At 37.3% G+C, this 18,427-nt stretch overlaps 1 protein-coding gene across 1 annotated transcript in view; it reads left to right on the top strand.

The window, feature by feature from the left end:
* Window positions 1–17,912, top strand: part of FAM171B (family with sequence similarity 171 member B) — a 71,544-nt gene extending 53,632 nt beyond the window's left edge. Inside the window, exons 5-8 of the mRNA XM_082630248.1 lie at window positions 6,593–6,763; window positions 9,915–10,031; window positions 15,354–15,477; window positions 15,716–17,912. Of these exons, the coding sequence (XP_082486374.1) occupies window positions 6,593–6,763; window positions 9,915–10,031; window positions 15,354–15,477; window positions 15,716–17,060 (1,757 nt within the window). The 3' untranslated portion in view covers window positions 17,061–17,912. The remainder of the gene's footprint in view (window positions 1–6,592; window positions 6,764–9,914; window positions 10,032–15,353; window positions 15,478–15,715) is intronic.
* The last annotated feature ends 515 nt before the right edge of the window (window positions 17,913–18,427 follow it).

The raw sequence follows: 18,427 nt of genomic DNA, 5'->3' as shown, positions 1-18,427 counted from the left end.
CTGAGGGTTGTCTTTTGGTCTTGTTTATGGTTTCCTTTGCTGGGCAAAAGCTTTTAAGTTTCATTAGGTCCCATTTGTTTATTTTTGTTTTTAGTTCCACTTCTCTAGGAGGTGGGTCTAAAAGGATCTTGCTGGGATTTATGTCATGGAGTGTTCTGCCTGTGTTTTCCTCTTAAGAGTTTGACAGTTTCTGGCCTTACATTTAGGTCTTTAATCCATTTTGAGTTTATTTTTGTATATGGTGTTAGGGAGTGTTCTAATTTCATTCTTTTACATGTAGCTGTTCAGTTTTCCCAGCACCACTTATTGAAGAGGTTGTCCTTTCTCCACTGTACATTCCTGCCTCCTTTATCAGAGATAAGGTGACCATATGTGCGTGGGTTTATCTCTGGGCTTTCTATCCTGTTCTATTAATTTATATTTCTGTTTTTGTGCCAGTACCATACTGTCCTGATTACTGTAGCTGTGTAGTATAGTCTGAAGTCAGGGAGCCTGAATCCTCCAGCTCTGACATTCTTTCTCAGGATTGCTTTGGCTATTGGAGGTCTTTTGTGTTTCTATACAAATTGTGAAATTTTTTGTTCTAGTTCTGTGAAAAATGCCATTGGTAGTTTGATAGGGATTGCATTGAATCTGTAGATTGCTTTGGGTAGTAGAGTCATTTTCACAATGTTGACTCTTCCAATCCAAAAACATGGTATATCTCTCCATCTGTTGGTATCATCTTTAATTTCTTTCATCAGTGTCTTATAGTTTTTTACATACAGGTCTTTTGTCTACTTAGGTAAGTTTATTCCTAGGTATTTTGTTCTTTTTGTTGCAGTGGTAAATGGGAGTGTTTCACTTAATTTCTCTTTCAGATGTTTCATCATTAGTGTATAGGAATGCAGGAGATTTCTGTGCATTAATTTTGTATCCTGCTACTGTACTGAATTCATTGATTAGCTCTAGTAGTTTTTTGGTAGCATCTTTAGGATTCTCTATGTATAGTATCATGTCATCTGCAAACAGTGACAGTTTTACTTCTTCCTTTCCGATTTGTATTCCTTTCATTTCTTTTTCTTCTCTGATTGCTGTGGCTTAAACTTCCAAAACTATGTTGAATAATAGTAGTGAGAGTGGGCAACCTTGTCTTGTTCCTGATCTTAGTGGAAATGGTTTCAGTTTTTCACCATTGAGAACGATGTTGTCTGTGGGTTTGTCATATATGGCCTTTATTATGTTGAGGTAAGTTCCCTCTATGCCTACTTTCTGGAGGGTTTTTATCATAAATGTGTGTTGAATTGTGCTGAAAGCTTTCTCTGCATCTATTGAGATGATCATATGGTTTTTCTCCTTCAATTTGTTAATATGGTTTATCACATTGATTGATTTGCATATATTGAAGAATCCTTGCATTCCTGGGATGAACCCCACTTGATCATGGTGTATGATCCGTTTAATGTGCTGTTGGATTCTGTTTGCTAGTATTTTGTTGAGGATTTTTGCATCTATGTTTATCAGTGATATTGGCCTGTAGTTTTCTTTCTTTGTGACATCTTTGTCTGGTTTTGGTATCAGGGTGATGGTGGCCTCACAGAATAAGTTTGGGAGTGTTCCTCCCTCTGCTATATTTTGGAAGAGTTTGAGAAGGACATTCTATAATGTTTGATAGAATTCGCCTGTGAAGCCATCTGGTCCTGGGCTTTTGTTTGTTGGAAGATTTTTTATCACAGTTTCAATTTCAGTGCTTGTGATTGGTCTATTTATATTTTCTATTTCATCCTGGTTCAGTCTCAAAAGGTTGTGCTTTTCTAAGAATTTGTCCATTTCTTCCAGGTTGTCCATTTTATTGGCATATAATTAGTTGTGTGCATTAATCTCTCATGATCCTTTGTACTTCTGCAGTGTCAGTTGTTACTTCTCCTTTTCATTTCTAATTCTGTTGATTTGAGTCTTCTCCCTTTTTTCCTTAATGAGTCTGGCTAATGGTTTATCAATTTTGTTTATCTTCTCAAAGAACCAGCTTTTAGTTTTATTGATCTTTGCTATCGTTTCCTTCATTTCTTTTTCATTTACTTCTGATCTGATCCTTATGATTTCTTTCGTTCTGCTAACTTTGGGGATTTTTTGTTCTTTCTCTACTTGCTTTAGGTGTAAGGTTAGGTTGTTTATTTGCGATTTTTCTTGTTTCTTGAGGTAGGATTGTATTGCTGTAAACTTCCCTCTTAGAACTGCTTTTGCTCCATCCCATAGGTTTTGGGTCGTCATGTTTTTACTGTCATTTGTTTCTAGGTATTTTTTGATTTCCTCTTTGATTTCTTCCATGATCTCTTGGTTTTCTAATAACGTTTAGCCTCCATGTGTTTGTATTTTTTACAAATTTTTTCCTGTAATTGATATCTAGTCTCATAGCATTGTGGTCAGAAAAGATACTTGATACAATTTCAATTTTCTTAAATTTACCAAGGCTTGATTTGTGACCCAAGATGCGATCTACCCTGGAGAATGTCCCATGAGCACTTGAGAAGAAAGTGTATTCTGGTGTTTTTGGATGGAATGTCCTATAAATATCAATGAAGTCCGTCTTGTTTAATATATCATTTAAAGCTTGTGTTTCCTTATTTATTTTCATTTTGGCTGATCTGTCCATTGGTGAAACTGGGGGTGTTAAAGTCCCTTACTATGACTGTGTTACTGTCAATTTCCCCTTTTATGGCTGTTAGCATATGCCTTATGTATTGAGGTGCTCCTATGTTGGGTACATAAATATTTACAATTGTTATATCTTCTTCTTGGATGGATCCCTTGATCATTATGTTGTGTCCTTCTTTGTCTCTTATAAGTCCTTTTTTTTTCTTTTTTCTTGTAATAGTCTTTATTTTAAAGTCTATTTTGTCTGATATGAGAATTGCTACTCCAGCTTTCTTTTGTTTTCCATTTGCGTGGAATATCTTTTTCCATCCCCTTACTTTCAGTCTGTATGTGTCCCTAGGTCTGAAGTGGGTCTCTTGTAGACAGCATATATATGGGTCTTGTTTTTGTATCCATTCAGCCAGTCTATGTCTTTTGGTTTGAGCATTTAATCCGTTTACATTTAAGGTAATTATTGATGTGTATGTTCCTATTTTCTTAATTGTTTTAGGTTTGTTATTGTAGGTCTTTTCCTTCTCTTGTGTTTCCTGCCTAGAGAAGTTCCTTTAGCATTTGTTGTAAAGCTCGTTTGTTGGTGGTGAATTCTCTTAGGTTTTAATTTCTCTGTCAAATCTGAATGAGATCCTTGCTGGTTAGAGTAATCTTGGTTGTAGGTTTTTCCCTTTCATCACTTTAAATATGTCCTGCCACTCCCTTCTGGCTTGCAGAGTTTCTGCTGAAAGATCAGCTGTTAACCTTATGGGATTCCCTTGTATGTTATTTGTTGTTTTTCCCTTGCTGCTTTTAGTATTTTTTCTTTGTATTAATTTTTTGAAGGTTGACTCATATGTCTCTTGGCGTGTTTCTCCTTGGATTTATCCTGTCTGGGACTCGCCATGCTTCCTGGACTTGGTTGACTATTTCCGTTCCTATATTAGGGAAGTTTAACTATAATCTCTGCAAATATTTTCTCAGTCCCTTTCTTTTTCTCTTCTTCTTCTGGGACCCCTATAATTCGAATGTTGGTGCATTTAATGTTGTCCCAGAGGTCTCTGATCCTGTCCTCAATTCTTTTCATTCTTTTTTCTTGATTCTGCTCTGCGGTAGTTATTTCCACTATTTTATCTTCCAGGTCTCTTATCCATTCTTCTGCCTCAGTTATTCTGCTATTGATTCCTTCTAGAGAATTTTTAATTTCATTTATTGTGTTGTTCATCACTGTTTGTTTGCTCTTTAGTTCTTCTAGGTCCTTGTTAAATGTTTCTTGTATTTTCTCCATTTTACTTCCAAGATTTTGGATCCTCTTTACTATCATTACTCTGTATTCTTTTTCAGGTAGACTGCCTATTTCCTCTTCATTTGTTTGGTCTGGTGTGTTTTTACCTTGCTCCTTCATCTGCTGTGTATTTCTCTGTCTTCTCATTTTGCTTAACTTACTGTGTTTGGGGTCTCCTTTTCATAGGCTGCAGGTTTGTAGTTCCCATTGTCTTTGGTGTCTGCCCCCTGTGGGTAATGTTGGTTCAGTGGGTTGTGTAGGCTTCCTGGTGGAGGGGACTGGTGCCTCTATTCTGGTGGATGAGGCTGGATCTTGTCTTTCTGGTGGGCAGGACAGCATCTGGTGGTGTGTTTTGGGGTGTCTGTGACCTTATGATTTTAGGCAGCATCTCTGCTAATGGATGGGGTTGTGTTGCTTTCTGGCTAGTTGTTTGGTATGGGGAGTCCAGCAGTGGAGCTTGCTGGTCATTGAGTGGAGCTGGGTCTTAGCGTTGAGATGGAGATCTCTGGGAGAGTGCTTGCTGATTGATATTACTTGAGGCTGGGAAGTCTCTGGTGGACCAATGTCCTGAGCTTGGCTCTCCCACCTCAGAGGCTCAGGCCTGACACCCAGACAGAGCACCAAGACCCTGTCAGCCACACGGCCCAGTACGTGAGCAGTTTCTTGCCTTTTGGGAAGTCTGAGGTCTTCTGCCAGCATTCAGTAGGTGTTCTGTAGGAGTTGTTCCACATGTAGATATATTTTTGATGTAGTTGTGGGGAGGAAGGTGATCTCCACATCTTAACTCCTCCGCCATCTTGAATGTCCCCTGGCAATTATTTTTTTTAAACTTCTATTTATTTCACTGTTTTTAAAATCACCTCAGACAATATGTAATTTTTTTGGTTTCCCTTGAGTCAAATTTTTGGTCCATATTGTTTGGGAAGTAATCAGAAATTAGAGTAATAAGCATATAGATGTTATGGTTAGATAGGCTTTTTTTTTTTTTTTCCCTAACTTGCTGTAGCTGATGCTGTTGATACCCCAGCCAGATGACCCTGTCTTCTGTTACAAGCCTATGTTTCCTACTGCACACATCTGTGACTCTGCCTAAGGGCATTTCCTGGTCCAGGATGCAGACTTTGCCCTCACAAGGGGCAAGCTCTCAACCAATGACAGATAAAGAGCACATAACGCATACACACCTGTTCATTAACACATCCTGTGTTGGCTTCCTTCTTCTGTGTTACTCCTCCATTCCCTCAGTGGTGGGTGCTTCCTCCATATTGTTATTTCAGGGTTTGCTTCTTGAGGAAGCCAATCTAAGATACCTGCCAAAGTTTTCCAGTTGTAAGTTACAGGATGCTCAAAATAAAAGCATCACAAGAATGGTACCAGTATATACACTATTGGAAATGAAGCTCATGGTGCATTGGAGGGTTTTTATGAACAACACTCATTAGATTCAGTGGGAAGGAGTCATAATGTGCTCTGCCCTTCAGCATTCCTCTACCACCTGCTTTTGAGATTATTCATTAAACATTTCAATTGTCCTGAGAATGTTGCTAACATTTTCAAAGTTCTAGAGCTGTGCTGACAAATGAGAATGTTCTGCTCTACCCAGTCTGGTAGCTGCTGAGCCACATGTGGCTGTTGAGCTCTTGACACATAACCTGAGAAACTATATTGCTCATTTCATTTAAATTTAAATTGCTGCATGCTGCTTCTGGCTACTCTACTGGATTGTACAGTTCTAGAGCTCTATGAGTATGAAAATTCTTTGTGAAAGTTTCCTCCTCATTGTTTTTCAGACTCTTTTTTTCCTTCTTCTTTGAGTTGGCCTTATCCCAAGTGGTGGGATGCTGATTTCATCAGTTTCAGCTGCATTCACTATGTGAAGCCACCGACTGTATAGAACTGAGGGGTGGAGTTAAGAAAGCCAGCTGGCTTTATAAATAGTTTGATATAAGAGGTTATAATTACTTACAGATTACATAGTACTTTTTACAGTGCATTACTGACCAGTGCAACTAGTCTACAGAATATGTATGGCATTACTTTGCTTACCTTATGGTTAGAGTTTCAGGAAGTTTACAAAGGTTAATTCTCTTACATTTAACAGAAAATTTCCAGTAAGCCAGTGGTCGCCCTGTCTGATAACTGAAGACATATACCAGATTCAGTGGCAGTGATAATAAGGATTCCTTTCCATGGCCTCCAAGGCGCTATGCTATTTCCATCTCTCTCTGACCTCCAGTCTTCTTTCTTTCTTACACATGCCAAGATCACTTCTGATTTGGGAGCTTTGCGCTGGTTTCTTCTGCCTGGGAGGCTCTTCTCTGAGGTCTCTGCATGGATGGCACCTTCTCATTTGGCCACTGCTCAAATGTCTCCCCCTCAGAGAGGCAGCCTTCCTGTTGGTTTTGTAGGTTTTTAAAAACATTGAATTAGATTCCAGTAACCTTAAATCAGAGGACTCAGAGAGAATTTGATCTTTAGGCTCATACTGATTTGTCAATGTTACATAAGTATAGCATTTATTTATGATATATTTTATAGTTTAAAAATCCTTAAGTAGAATCCAGTATCTATTTGATATTAAAATGGATAACCCTGGGTGAAATAGAGGAACTAGATATTTTAGGCCCATATTAGTCTGTTGTTAATACACAACTACACTTTGTGTTTTATATATGATTTTAATGAACTCTCTTCTGTTTTTAGGTTTTGAAGGCAATGAACTGACTCCTCTTGCTGCAATATGTGTGAAAATATATTCTGGAGGAAAAGAATTAAAGGTGGATGGCTCTATTCAAATTTCTCTCCCACTTCTACGTACAAATGGTGTAAGTGCAGGGGATCACATACTTGCCTGGACGTTTGATATGGACACAGGTATGTGAGCTAGGTGAAAAGGTTCTGAATATTTTGAATATTTGAATATTTTAGATATATGTTTCTATATTTTTATTAAAAATTTTCAGCCTTATTAAGGTATAATTGACAAAAAAATTTCTATATTTTATATACAATATTAAATTTTAATATGCCTTATTTAAAACATTAAAATATTTATATTTGAATGTTTTATCTTTAGTAGAGTACTAAATCAGTAATATTATAGTTTTAAGCACTTTGTTCATGACCAAAAGTCACCCTACTTTGATTAATATCATACAATTGTGGGGAAAAGGATATCACTGTTACATTTTAAGATAGCATTATTTACTCACATTCCCATGTTTTTATATTTTGAGCAGAAATAAAATTTTTAAAATTGTTTCTGCTCTTATGAGTTTATTTTTGTTTTGATAGGCAATATGAAGTTATATCTAAAAGCTTGGCTAAAGCAATTGATAAATATATGCTAATTTCATGAAAAAACACTGTTTTATATGTGTGTGTATATATGTATGTATATTTTATTTATAGAGAGAGTAGAGAGATTATTTTCCAAAAAAAACTCTTTCGTACCAATTTTGTTCCCTGAGTTTAGCCTCCTAAATAGCAGCTGGATGCACTTTTTTCCCCTTCTGCTTCTCTTGGTTTTCTTGTGTTTCCATGTAAATAAGGTGGGAATCTTTACCAAAAAACAAAAACAAGAAAAGATGATCAGTCCAAAACTGGGTCCAGGGGTAGAACTGTCTTGGGTTAAGTCATGATATTACAGCCTAGACAGTTTTGCAGGACTTGATTTCTTTCTCATCTGTTTCCTGTGTTAATACCTTTCTGGAATAGTACTTCCCTTCTGAGTGTCAAGAAGGCTGTAGGTGCTCACTTTATACTACCCAGGTTAAAGTCCAACGGAAAGAGAAATTCTTTTCCTAGTAGCTCTTACACAAGCCCTTGGATTCACTGCATTTGTAGAATGGGGTTTGCATGCCCATCTTGGAACCAATCTTTGTGGCCTGCAAATAGATTGCACAAATTTATTTAGGCTTAAGTCATGTGTTGGAACTGGGATTGGAGCCCTAAACTAGTCATGTGGACAGAGAATAGGGAGCAGTAGATCCTCAAAGGAGATTTGGAATGAGGTTTCACTGTAACTGGAAGGGTAGGTAGTGAGGCACAAACACACACATGTTCACTATAGAAGATAAAAACACACAAACACGCACATGTTCACTATAGAAGATAAAAACATGGATATATTATTGTTTAAGAAAGACTGGAAACTATATAAGTAACAATGGTAGTTGTAAGGGACAAACTCTTCTTCTCTCAACTCTATTCTACACTCAAAACTTCACTTCTGGTCACCAAATGTGAGGGTGTTTTTTCTGTACCAAGCAGGACTCTTAACACGAGCTAATAAGTGTCCTAAAATTTCATTCAATTTAGACACTCTCTACCTGGAGTTAGTGTCAGATCCTACAGGTTAAGGGCTCGGTCCTGGCCCCCCAAGAGGCCAGTTGCAAGTCCAGCTTGTCACCCATGCTTCTGCCCAGCTGGCTATAAATTGGAGGTTCCCATGACCCGCTCCTCGAGTTTCATAACTTGCTAGAACAGCTCACAGGAAGACAGTTTACTAACTAGATTATCGGTTTGTTATAGAAGGGTATGACTTGGTAATAGCCAGATGGAGGAGATGCATAGGGCAAGGTATGGGAGAAAGGGCCTGGAGCTTCAGTGCTCTTTCCTCTGGGTGCTTCACCCTCCCAGCACCTCCACGTGTTCACCAACTCTGCTCTCTAAACCCTGGAGTTCAGGGATTTTTATGGAGGCCTTATTATGTAGGCATGCTTGATTAAATCATTGAACACTGGTGATTGAGTTCGAGCTCCAGCCCCTCTTCCTCCTCTACAGGGGTGCGTGGGGGTGGGGATGAAAGGTCCAACCCTCTGATCATGTGGTTGGCTCCCCTGGCAACCAGCCTCCTATCCACAGGGACTTTCCAAAATTCACCTCATTAACATAAACTTAGGTGTCATTGAAAGCGGCTTGTTATGAACAACAAAAGACACTCTCCACCTTTTTTCACATAGGAAATTCCGAGGTTTTAGGAGCTCTGTGCCAGGACTGGGGATTAAGACCACATATATATTTCTTATTATAAATCACAATGTCACAGTGGTATACTACTGTTAAACACTGGATTAAGAGCTCTAAGACCTGGATTCTGGTCCATTTACCAGCAGTGTGATTTTGAACAAATCAATTTATTCTGGCCTCAATTTCCTAATTTGTTGAATGAGAGAATTGTTTTAAGACACTTTAAAGAAGAATTATCTGCTTTGAGTTCTGCTTTCTGATTGTTTCTCCTGAAAAAGCCCTTTGTCTCTAATGTACCTTCCAGTGGCAGAATTTTTGAATTAATTTGTCACATATGTAATGCTTAGTTTTAATGTGACTATTTAAAAAGCAGTAGGTTGACTTATTCTGATAATTTAAAGTTTGTCTACCTTATTAAAAACTGTTTTACATGTTATAGATATACATCATTACAAGGAATCAATAAACCAAATACAACTATACACCAAACTTATAAATAGCTTTGTTATGCTGGACTTCATAAAAGATACGGCTTTACTGAATGCTGTTGATAACATTTAATTGAATCCAAATAGCATTTTTTAAAAGTTTTTAAAAATTGAGTTCTAAAAGGGCTATGCCAGCAGTACTAGGACAAAACAGTATTTAATAAATAATAAGGCCATAAAACAGAGACTATAAGTGTTTAATCAAAATCCCAGAATAGGTAACAACCACCTGTTGATAAATTTGGATTTAACTACATTCTTATTAAGACATATCTCAATATGCACAATGTAGACATTATTTGGAGTCATGACTTCCCTAAATAGATCTATATCCTTAGTTTATTAGTATTGATTTTATTTCCTTTAGTCATAACAAATCATTCTATTTAATATATTATAATATGTACTGTATTATGATGTAATATATATATTATCCCATGATAATATATTGCCACAGTTTTCATAATCTTTGCAAAGTATTCTATACATGACTATCAGCAAACTCCTATCAGCATTAAAGATATATAAACTAATTGATTAGTATTTTTACTTGCCTTCCTTTTTAGGTGCTTGGGTAAATCATGGCCGGGGAATGGTCAAGGAATATAACAATCATTTAATTTGGTCATACGAGGCACCTCATTTGGGCTACTGGATAGCAGCTCCACTTCCAGGAACTAGAGGTATGGTAAAAATGAAACAAAGAGTAAAATTTAAAAAGTCCAAATAGTCCTGCTGAAATTGATATTAGGAGATTCCTATTTTATTCTGAGCATTGCCACTTACTGTATGACACTGGAAAAAGCTTTTAGTCTCTTGATCTCAGCTTTATTTTATTTTTTCCATGTGTATCCGGAAAGATTAAATTCCATGAACTTAAAGGTCCTTTACAGCTGTAATATCTGATGAATCAGAAGTATGAAGTGTATTCAAATCAAGAATTTCCTTAGGCTACTTTTTATGAATAAATTCTACCCAGATCAGTTAAGAGTTTTTGGTTGCAAAAAACAGGAATAGATTTTAGATAATTAAAAAAATGTGTTAGGATATAAGGAGTTTGAAGGATCCTAGGGAAAGCTGAAGAAGCAGATTATTAAAGGCAGGAATCCTAGAGGGCCCAGTTAGCAGACCTACTTGACTGTCTTTGGAAGACTGCTGCTTCATAACAGCTGATACTAACCCTTTGCAGTCCTTTCCTCACACTGTTCCTGATCTTTCTAGGGATGTGGAATTTAGATGGGCCCAGACTTAGGTCGTGAGCATTCTCCTTGGTGGGGCTGTGGTGGGGAGGAGGAGGGGCTGTTGAATAATAGTGTCCCCAGACTGTTTCCGAGATAAGACATGTGATAGCTCAAATGGAGATTGGCCTGACATATGAACAGAAGGTGGACAAAAACCAAGAGCTGTCTGCTAGGAATGGCCTATTCATATTCTAGGAGAAATAAGTATTTCATTTTTCCTAGATTTAACATGGTATCAAATTATCTATTTACTTTGTACTTAAACACAACTCAAGATGTAGGATTTCTATCTCAAAATACTCAAACATTGCATGTTTCATCCATTAACTCATCTTAAAAAAAGAAATACTCTAACCTACTGGTTGCATCATGGACCTTCTACCACTTTCTAGGGCATCTGGGTGTTCGCTGGTATAAATTCTTGGCTTTCTCTGCTGCCAGCTCTGCTAAGTCAGCTTTCCAGCAGTCAGCATCTTCTTGCTCTTGTCTCTTATCTCAGTCTGCTTTAACCTATGGGTTTTTGTCTATTTATAAAAACAAAACATCATCAAAAAATCTACAAACAACAAATGCTGGAGAGGGTGTGGAGAAAAGGGAACCCTCTTGCACTGTTGGTGGGAATGTAAATTGATACAGCCACTATGGAGAACAGTATGGAGGTTCCTTAAAAAACTAAAAATAGAACTACCATACGACCCAGCAATCCCACTACTGGGCATATACCCTGAGAAAACCATAATTCAATAAGAGTCATGTACCAAAATGTTCATTGCAGCACTATTTACAGTAGCCAGGACATGGAAGCAACCTAAGTGTCCATCAACAGACGAATGGATAAAGAAGACGTGGCACATATATACAATGGAATATTAGTCAGCCATAAAAAGAAACGAAATTGAGATTTGTAGCGAGGCGGATGGACCTAGAGTCTGTCATACAGAGTGAAGTAAGTCAGAAAGAGAAAAACAAATACCGTATGCTCACACACATATATGGAATCTAAAAAAAAAAAAAAAAGGTTCTGATGAACCTAGGGGCAGGACAGGAATAAAGACACAGACGTAGAGAATGGACTGAGTACATGGGGAGGGGGAAGGGCAAAGAGAGAGTGGCATGGACATATATACAGTACCAAATGTAAAATAGATAGCTAGTGGGAAGCAGCTGCATAGCACAGGGAGATCAGCTCGGTACTTTGTGACCACGTAGAGGGGTGGGATAGGGAGGGTGGGAGGGAGGGTCAAGAGGGAGGGGATATGGGGATATATGGATACACATAGCTGATTCACTTTGTTATACAGCAGAAACTAACAGCATTGTAAAGCAAATGTACTCCAATCAAGATAAAAAAACATCATATAAAAAAAAACAAAGCTTTCAGTGTCATTTTAGTAAAGTTTAGGGAAAGTGTGAAAGCCGAATGTATATGTCATTCCTTCATCTTTAATCATGTGTCAGAGAAAATTCTTTTGGCTTATCTAGTGTCTTGGTTCCCAGCTGAAAGGCAGCTGCAACCTGGCTATTTCATGCTGTTCAGGAATAGTCCCAGTGCACACCCTGATCCAGGATGTGGATGACATTTTACATACATTTCTCTGTTGCAATTTATCTGCTAACTTTGTTATGGCTGCCTATTAATAATTCGAAGGCTTTGATTTTTTCTGCAATTTTAAAAATAGTTTGATATTTTCATTTTATATTTGACAACCTTTGAATTTTAAACCATGCAAGGTAACAAGACTTTTTTTCAATGAAGCTAAAATTTAGTATTTCAGTAGAAGAAATATGAGCTATTAATATTAACCATTATGATCAAGAGGATGTTCTGTTTTTGTTTGAACTTAATGCTTATGAGATTTATTCAGAAACCAGAGGGTGATTACTTTTGTTTTTCATGGTGCAAAATATCATACAGTCTTGCCAGCTATCTGACTATATCCCATTCTAGATTTGCAACTATAAAATGAGGAAAAGATGAAAAAGAACAATTAATATTTAATACTTCAACTAAATCCAAGTTATTTCATTTCTAATAAAAATGACCTAAGGGGCACTTGAGTTTTATAGAGAAGTGTGCTTTCCACTGAAAATATACCTGAAGCAACCAATTTATACAAGATGATATGAATTATAAAAGCTGAAATAATTTTCTAAAATAGGTGGAAGTTTTGTTTTAGCTTATATGTCAGGAATGATTTTGTGTGAATCAGAGTACTAACGTAGAAGTGTGGGATTCCCGTTCAGTTTGAATTAGATATCTTCTAGTGATGGTTTTGAAAAATCCATACGAGAAATATGGATAACTTGATAACTTGACTGTAGTTCTGGCTTTGACAGTAATTAACAGGGTGAGCTTGAAATAGGTACTTACCCATCTGAGTATTAGTTTTCTTTTTTCTAAATTGCGGGAGTTGGATATGAGGATCACTAATGTCCCTAAACATTTTAGGATGCGAGTGTTACCGTAAACTCAAAATTGGTCCTATGATGGGCTAGTTAGCATCTGGTATGCTAGAGCTACTTTAGTTATAATTTGGTTAATAAAATAATATACTAAATCTGTTTTTAAAGTAAATCTTAATATTTTTTCAAGGAATTCTAGAAATCTGTTTAAGTGCAAGAAATTAAAATCAATTGGTTTTTCACAGATTGCTATAGGTAAGTAGGTGGCTGAGTATAGAATTTATTAAACAGGTACCATTACTTTTTTAAATATGCATTTTCAAGTATATTTGAATGAAAATATATTGTAATTTTCTACCTTTCTAACCCATTTTGGGCATGCGCATATACACCCAGTGCGCCCACACACACATGCAGATGTATGCTTTTTTGCTATTGTCATACATATAAAATTTGGGACAAATGCGACAATGTCAGCCTCTTAATTCCAAAAGTGAGTTCTGTTGGAATTCTGTGGAGTGAAAATTGTTAGCATTACTGTATTGTGGAAATATATATCCAATATTCTTTTGGAGAAGAAGTTGAATTTCACCCAGTTAATAGCCGAACTTTACTCTGTTGCAGTTCTGGATCCTGAATAAGAATCTGTAGGTAGAATTGTTACTCTTATCTCTTTTTTGTTTGAAGAAATTTCATATTATGCGATGCTGTGCTTGGTTGCCTATTCAATATGATAAACATTTATCAGTTACCATATAGGAAAGCGTGGTCAATACTGAAGTGCCTGTTCTTCTATAACCTTGACGTTTCATTTAACAACAGTGGTATAACATAGCTAACACTTACTGAGTGCTTATCATGTGCTAAGCACTGTTCTAAATATTTATACGTATTGACCCATTTAATCCTCGTAACAACCCACATGGGTGAGGTATGACAGTTATGGACTGAGACACAAGTAAATGAAGCCTGCCCAATACCTCACAGGAAGAAAGGGTGAGGCCAGGATTCCAGTTCAGGCATTCTGGCTCTAAAGCCTAAATGCGTAACCACAACACTGCTTCTCCAAATGCTTTAATATTACTATTACTTTAATCAACTTAGATGATGCAAAAGTTAAAGGATCTAAAGGCCTCATGATCCTTAGTCTTTCCAGTGTCCTTGGTGAAGCTGAAAGCTTCATGCTGGACATCTTCTCGTGGTCAAGATGACCAGAAACTCGGGCGTCTCATCACCTTGAATACATACTAAAATCCAGTTGATACTGATCAGTAGAGTTGTTGTTATATACATTTTTGAGCAAAATTAGGTCTTAGTGACGTTGAAACATTACCTCAAGATAAGTTGCATTTATTTTCATGCAGAATATTCATAGCCTGCGCTGATCATCCCAGTGCTTAGTCTGCTTTAACTGCAGTTAAGCTAATTACAACAGCATTGTATATATATGCTCATTGTATATATGTGCTCATGAAGAAGAATAATGGCTCACCTGTGCCGCTGCTGGGCTTAGCTTGCTGGAATCATAGTGTCATCTTGTTCTGGAGTCCAGCCTGCAATTAAAAGTTGCAACTTTTAATTCTTCAGGTCCCCCAATTTTTGCATTCTCTTTGGTCCTTTCATCCCTGCTTATTTTGGCAAATTCTTTTTTAATTTATCTTTAAAATTTCTTTTTTAATCAAATGCAGCTAGTCAACACTCACTACATTCTACCTCAAAACCTCTTTGCACAAAGCTCTCGTTAGAAATATTTTCTCCCAGTTTATTCCAGCAAATATTTTGCTACCACATGGCTTGGGCCACCATTTTTATTGCCTCCTGCAACCGTTTCCTCACTGCCTGGCTTGGAAGCCAGTGTCACACATTTTAGGTTTCGTTATAGCAGCACTTCAGCATCTTGCTGCCACTTTCTGCAATACTCAGCCATCAGTAACAAATAAACCTGTTATCTCAGCAGCTAACGATAGCAAACACTTGTTTGTTGCTTTCACTTCATGACTGTTGGGCTTGGCTTGGTTCAGTTCAACATTTTTTCTCGTTCCAGAACCTAGGTTGAAGGAATAGCAAAACTTTGAGATATACTATTCACATAATAGAGGGCCTTAGCAAGAGGACAGGCCATCATTTAAGGTGGCCTCATTTAAGATGCTCACATTTCACTGGGCAGAGCAAGTCAATTGATTAAGCCCAAAGGGGGTAGAGAAAGCAGTCTCCACCCACAGGGAAGCCTGCCATGGGAGGGGAGCAAATAAATACAACTGTGTATACACATACTTAATCTGCCTTGCCCAGGATAGGACATTGAAATTTTGACCTAAAATAATATATTTTCTCTTTATTTGTTTATTTTGAACCATTTAGGGTCAGGTATAAATGGAGATTCAAAGGACATAACTGCCTACCACACAGTGTTTCTTTCAGCCATATTAGGAGGAACAATAGTCATTGTCATTGGATTTTTTGCTGTGCTTCTTTGTTATTGCAGGTAAGAACAATGTTAATGTGTATGAACACAGAAACTATCAGATTATAGTATCATGTCAGTTCTGTGTATTACAATGTTAGTAGAAATCAGTGGTTTGATCTTTAAAACATGTAGATTAAAATAAAAATGGATATATTCTTAGGGTAGCATTGCATATATAATAAACATGAGATGATTTTTTTAAATGAAACCTTCTAGATAAGTTTTAAACATTTGTTTGCCTTCTCTTCTACTCTAGGGATAAGTGTGGTACTCCACAGAAAAGAGAAAGAAATATCACTAAACTTGAGGTCCTCAAGAGAGACCAGACAACTTCAACAACTCACATAAATCACATCAGTTCAGTCAAAGTTGCATTAAAAACCGAGGACAAGTCACAGTTATTCAGTGCCAAAAGCTCCTCGTACAACCCTCAGAAAAAGGAACCATCAAAGGTAGAAGCAGAAGAAAGAGTTTCCATGGTAAAAACTCGGGACAGTTTAAAAATCTACAATGAAGATGTTTCATTTCTGTCAGTCAATCAAAATAATTACTCAAGAAACCCAGCTCAGTCTTTGGAGCCCAATGTAGGGTCCAAACAACCTAAACATATTAACAACAATATATCTTCATCTCTGGGTGATGCCCAAGAGGAAAAGAGGTATCTCACAGGTAGTGAAGATGTGTTTGGGCATTCTCACATTCCAGAGCAGCTTATGCATATCTACAGCCAGCCCATCGCCATCCTGCAAACATCTGACCTCTTCTCCACTCCAGAGCAGTTACATACTGCCAAGTCAGCTACTTTGCCAAGAAAGGGACAGTTAGTCTATGGCCAATTGATGGAACCAGTAAATAGAGAGACCTTTACACAGACATTGCCCAAAATGCCAATGCATTCTCATGTACAGCCTCCAGATGCCAGGGAAGAGAATATCCCGCTCGAAGGTCAACAGAGCTTGCCATCCCAAACTTCAGATTGGAGCCGGTACTCAAACAGCCTACTAGAATCTGTTTCTGTTCCTGGAACACTAAATGAAGCTGTTGTAATGACTCCCTTTTCATCAGAGCTTCAAGGAATTTCAGAACAGACCCTCCTAGAACTGTCCAAAGGAAAGCCCTCCCCCCATCCCAGAGCCTGGTTTGTGTCTCTTGATGGAAAGCCAGTTGCACAAGTGAGGCACTCCTTCATAGACCTGAAAAAGGGCAAGAGAGCCCAGAGCAACGACACGAGTCTAGACTCTGGGGTGGACATGAATGAGCACCACTCAAGCAGAAAACTGGAGAGGGAAAAAACGTTCATCAAAAGTATGCATCAGCCTAAGATCCTTTACTTAGAAGATTTAGACCTGAGCAGTAGTGAGAGTGGAACCACTGTCTGCTCCCCCGAGGACCCAGCTTTAAGGCACTTCCTAGATGGAGGGAGTGGAGCCATCATGGAGCACCCTGGGGAAGAGTCCCCAGGAAGAAAAAGCACCGTGGAAGATTTTGAAGCCAATATATCCCCCACTAAAAAAAGGGGAAGACCACCACTAGTCAAAAAAGATAGCAAGACTAATATCTGGAAGAAGCGAGAGGAACGCCCACTGCTTCCCATCAATTAACACCAAGAGTGCGTTGTGTCTCTGCTGTCTCGTGCTGTTTATTCTTGCTTCTTGTTGTAAACTGCCGTATGAACTTCTGCAGAAGTTGAGACTGAGCAATCTCATGGTCCCTGGACATGTCTCAAGCAGAGTAAATAGTAAAATGGTAATTCAGTAGTGAGAGAAAGATACCAAGGAATGCTTTTTCTGGCCTATTCTTTTCATTTATTTTTGGGTGATGAATTTGAAGTATCCAAGCGTTCAAAATGTAAAATAGCTTCAAGATGTTAGTTATCCAAAAATGTTGCTCAGTCAGCAATTTGAGTCCTGACTCTGAAGAATAACAGTGAAAAGTGTACTCCTAAAGTTGCTTCCAAAAATGTTGCTTCTGCTTTGATGACTACCCCTGTGAAATGTTTAGAAATGAAACTGTATTCTTCAGGCATCATATTCTTGTGAAATGTTACTATTATGTTCTCCACTGCCTATACTTGAAAATAACTTGATAAATATTCTGGATTGATGTTATTCTAGAGTTCAAAGGCCAAACCTCATTTTCTTTCTTTTTTAAACAGCATGTGTATTGTTATCAACCCAAAAGTAAATTCCATACTCACATAAGATGGGCAAGAAGCTACTTGGTTGTTAGAGAGGGAAATGCCAGCTCTTTGGTTGTTTTTGGATACACTGTCACAGAATAAAAAGGTGTTAGTTTATTTAGAAATCTGAGAAATGAATGCCCTGATACTGAATTTTTATTTAAACATTTCTTAACCCCTTCCCCATCACCAGAAGTGAAGTGAGCTTAGCTGTCAAGGAAAACTTTTTACCAATCTAAAAAAAAAAAACCCAAACATTCCTCCCCCTCCCCAATTTTTAGTTTAAGACTCACTGATACATGTAGGCTAAAATCAGTTTTAAGATATTTCTTCTATTTAAAAAAATTTAGTCACTTAAACACTATTAAACTTGATTTAAAAAATCAATGAATTGAAAGTTTCTTATGAACACGCAAAATTAAAATATGTGGAGCTAAAGGAAGTAAATATTTCAATATTTTCTGAAATGTCAAGCAGAAAAAAAAATGCCATTTCCCTGAGACTCAAAAATACCTTCATGATACTAGGTGTATATCCAGATCTCTTTTTTCGGTTGACATTCATAAAAAGTGTTTGGGAAAAACAGTTTCAATTTCATGGGAAAAGTAAAAGATTTTTCTTAAATCACTTAAATGCTTTAAGTTATATAAATGTAACATTTTTTCCAAGTTTGGGAATCATATATTCATATTCTTTTCATCATAGCAAAGAATTCAGTGTGAACACATTCAACATCTGTTTTTAATTATGTGTTTTCAACTCCGAATTATCATTCATATGTCCTAAAAA

The sequence above is a fragment of the Mesoplodon mirus genome, assembly GCF_964341445.2.
Source record: "Mesoplodon mirus genome assembly, chromosome: 8".
Taxonomy (NCBI): domain Eukaryota; kingdom Metazoa; phylum Chordata; class Mammalia; order Artiodactyla; family Ziphiidae; genus Mesoplodon; species Mesoplodon mirus.
This window is presented reverse-complemented; position numbering and strand designations above follow the sequence as displayed.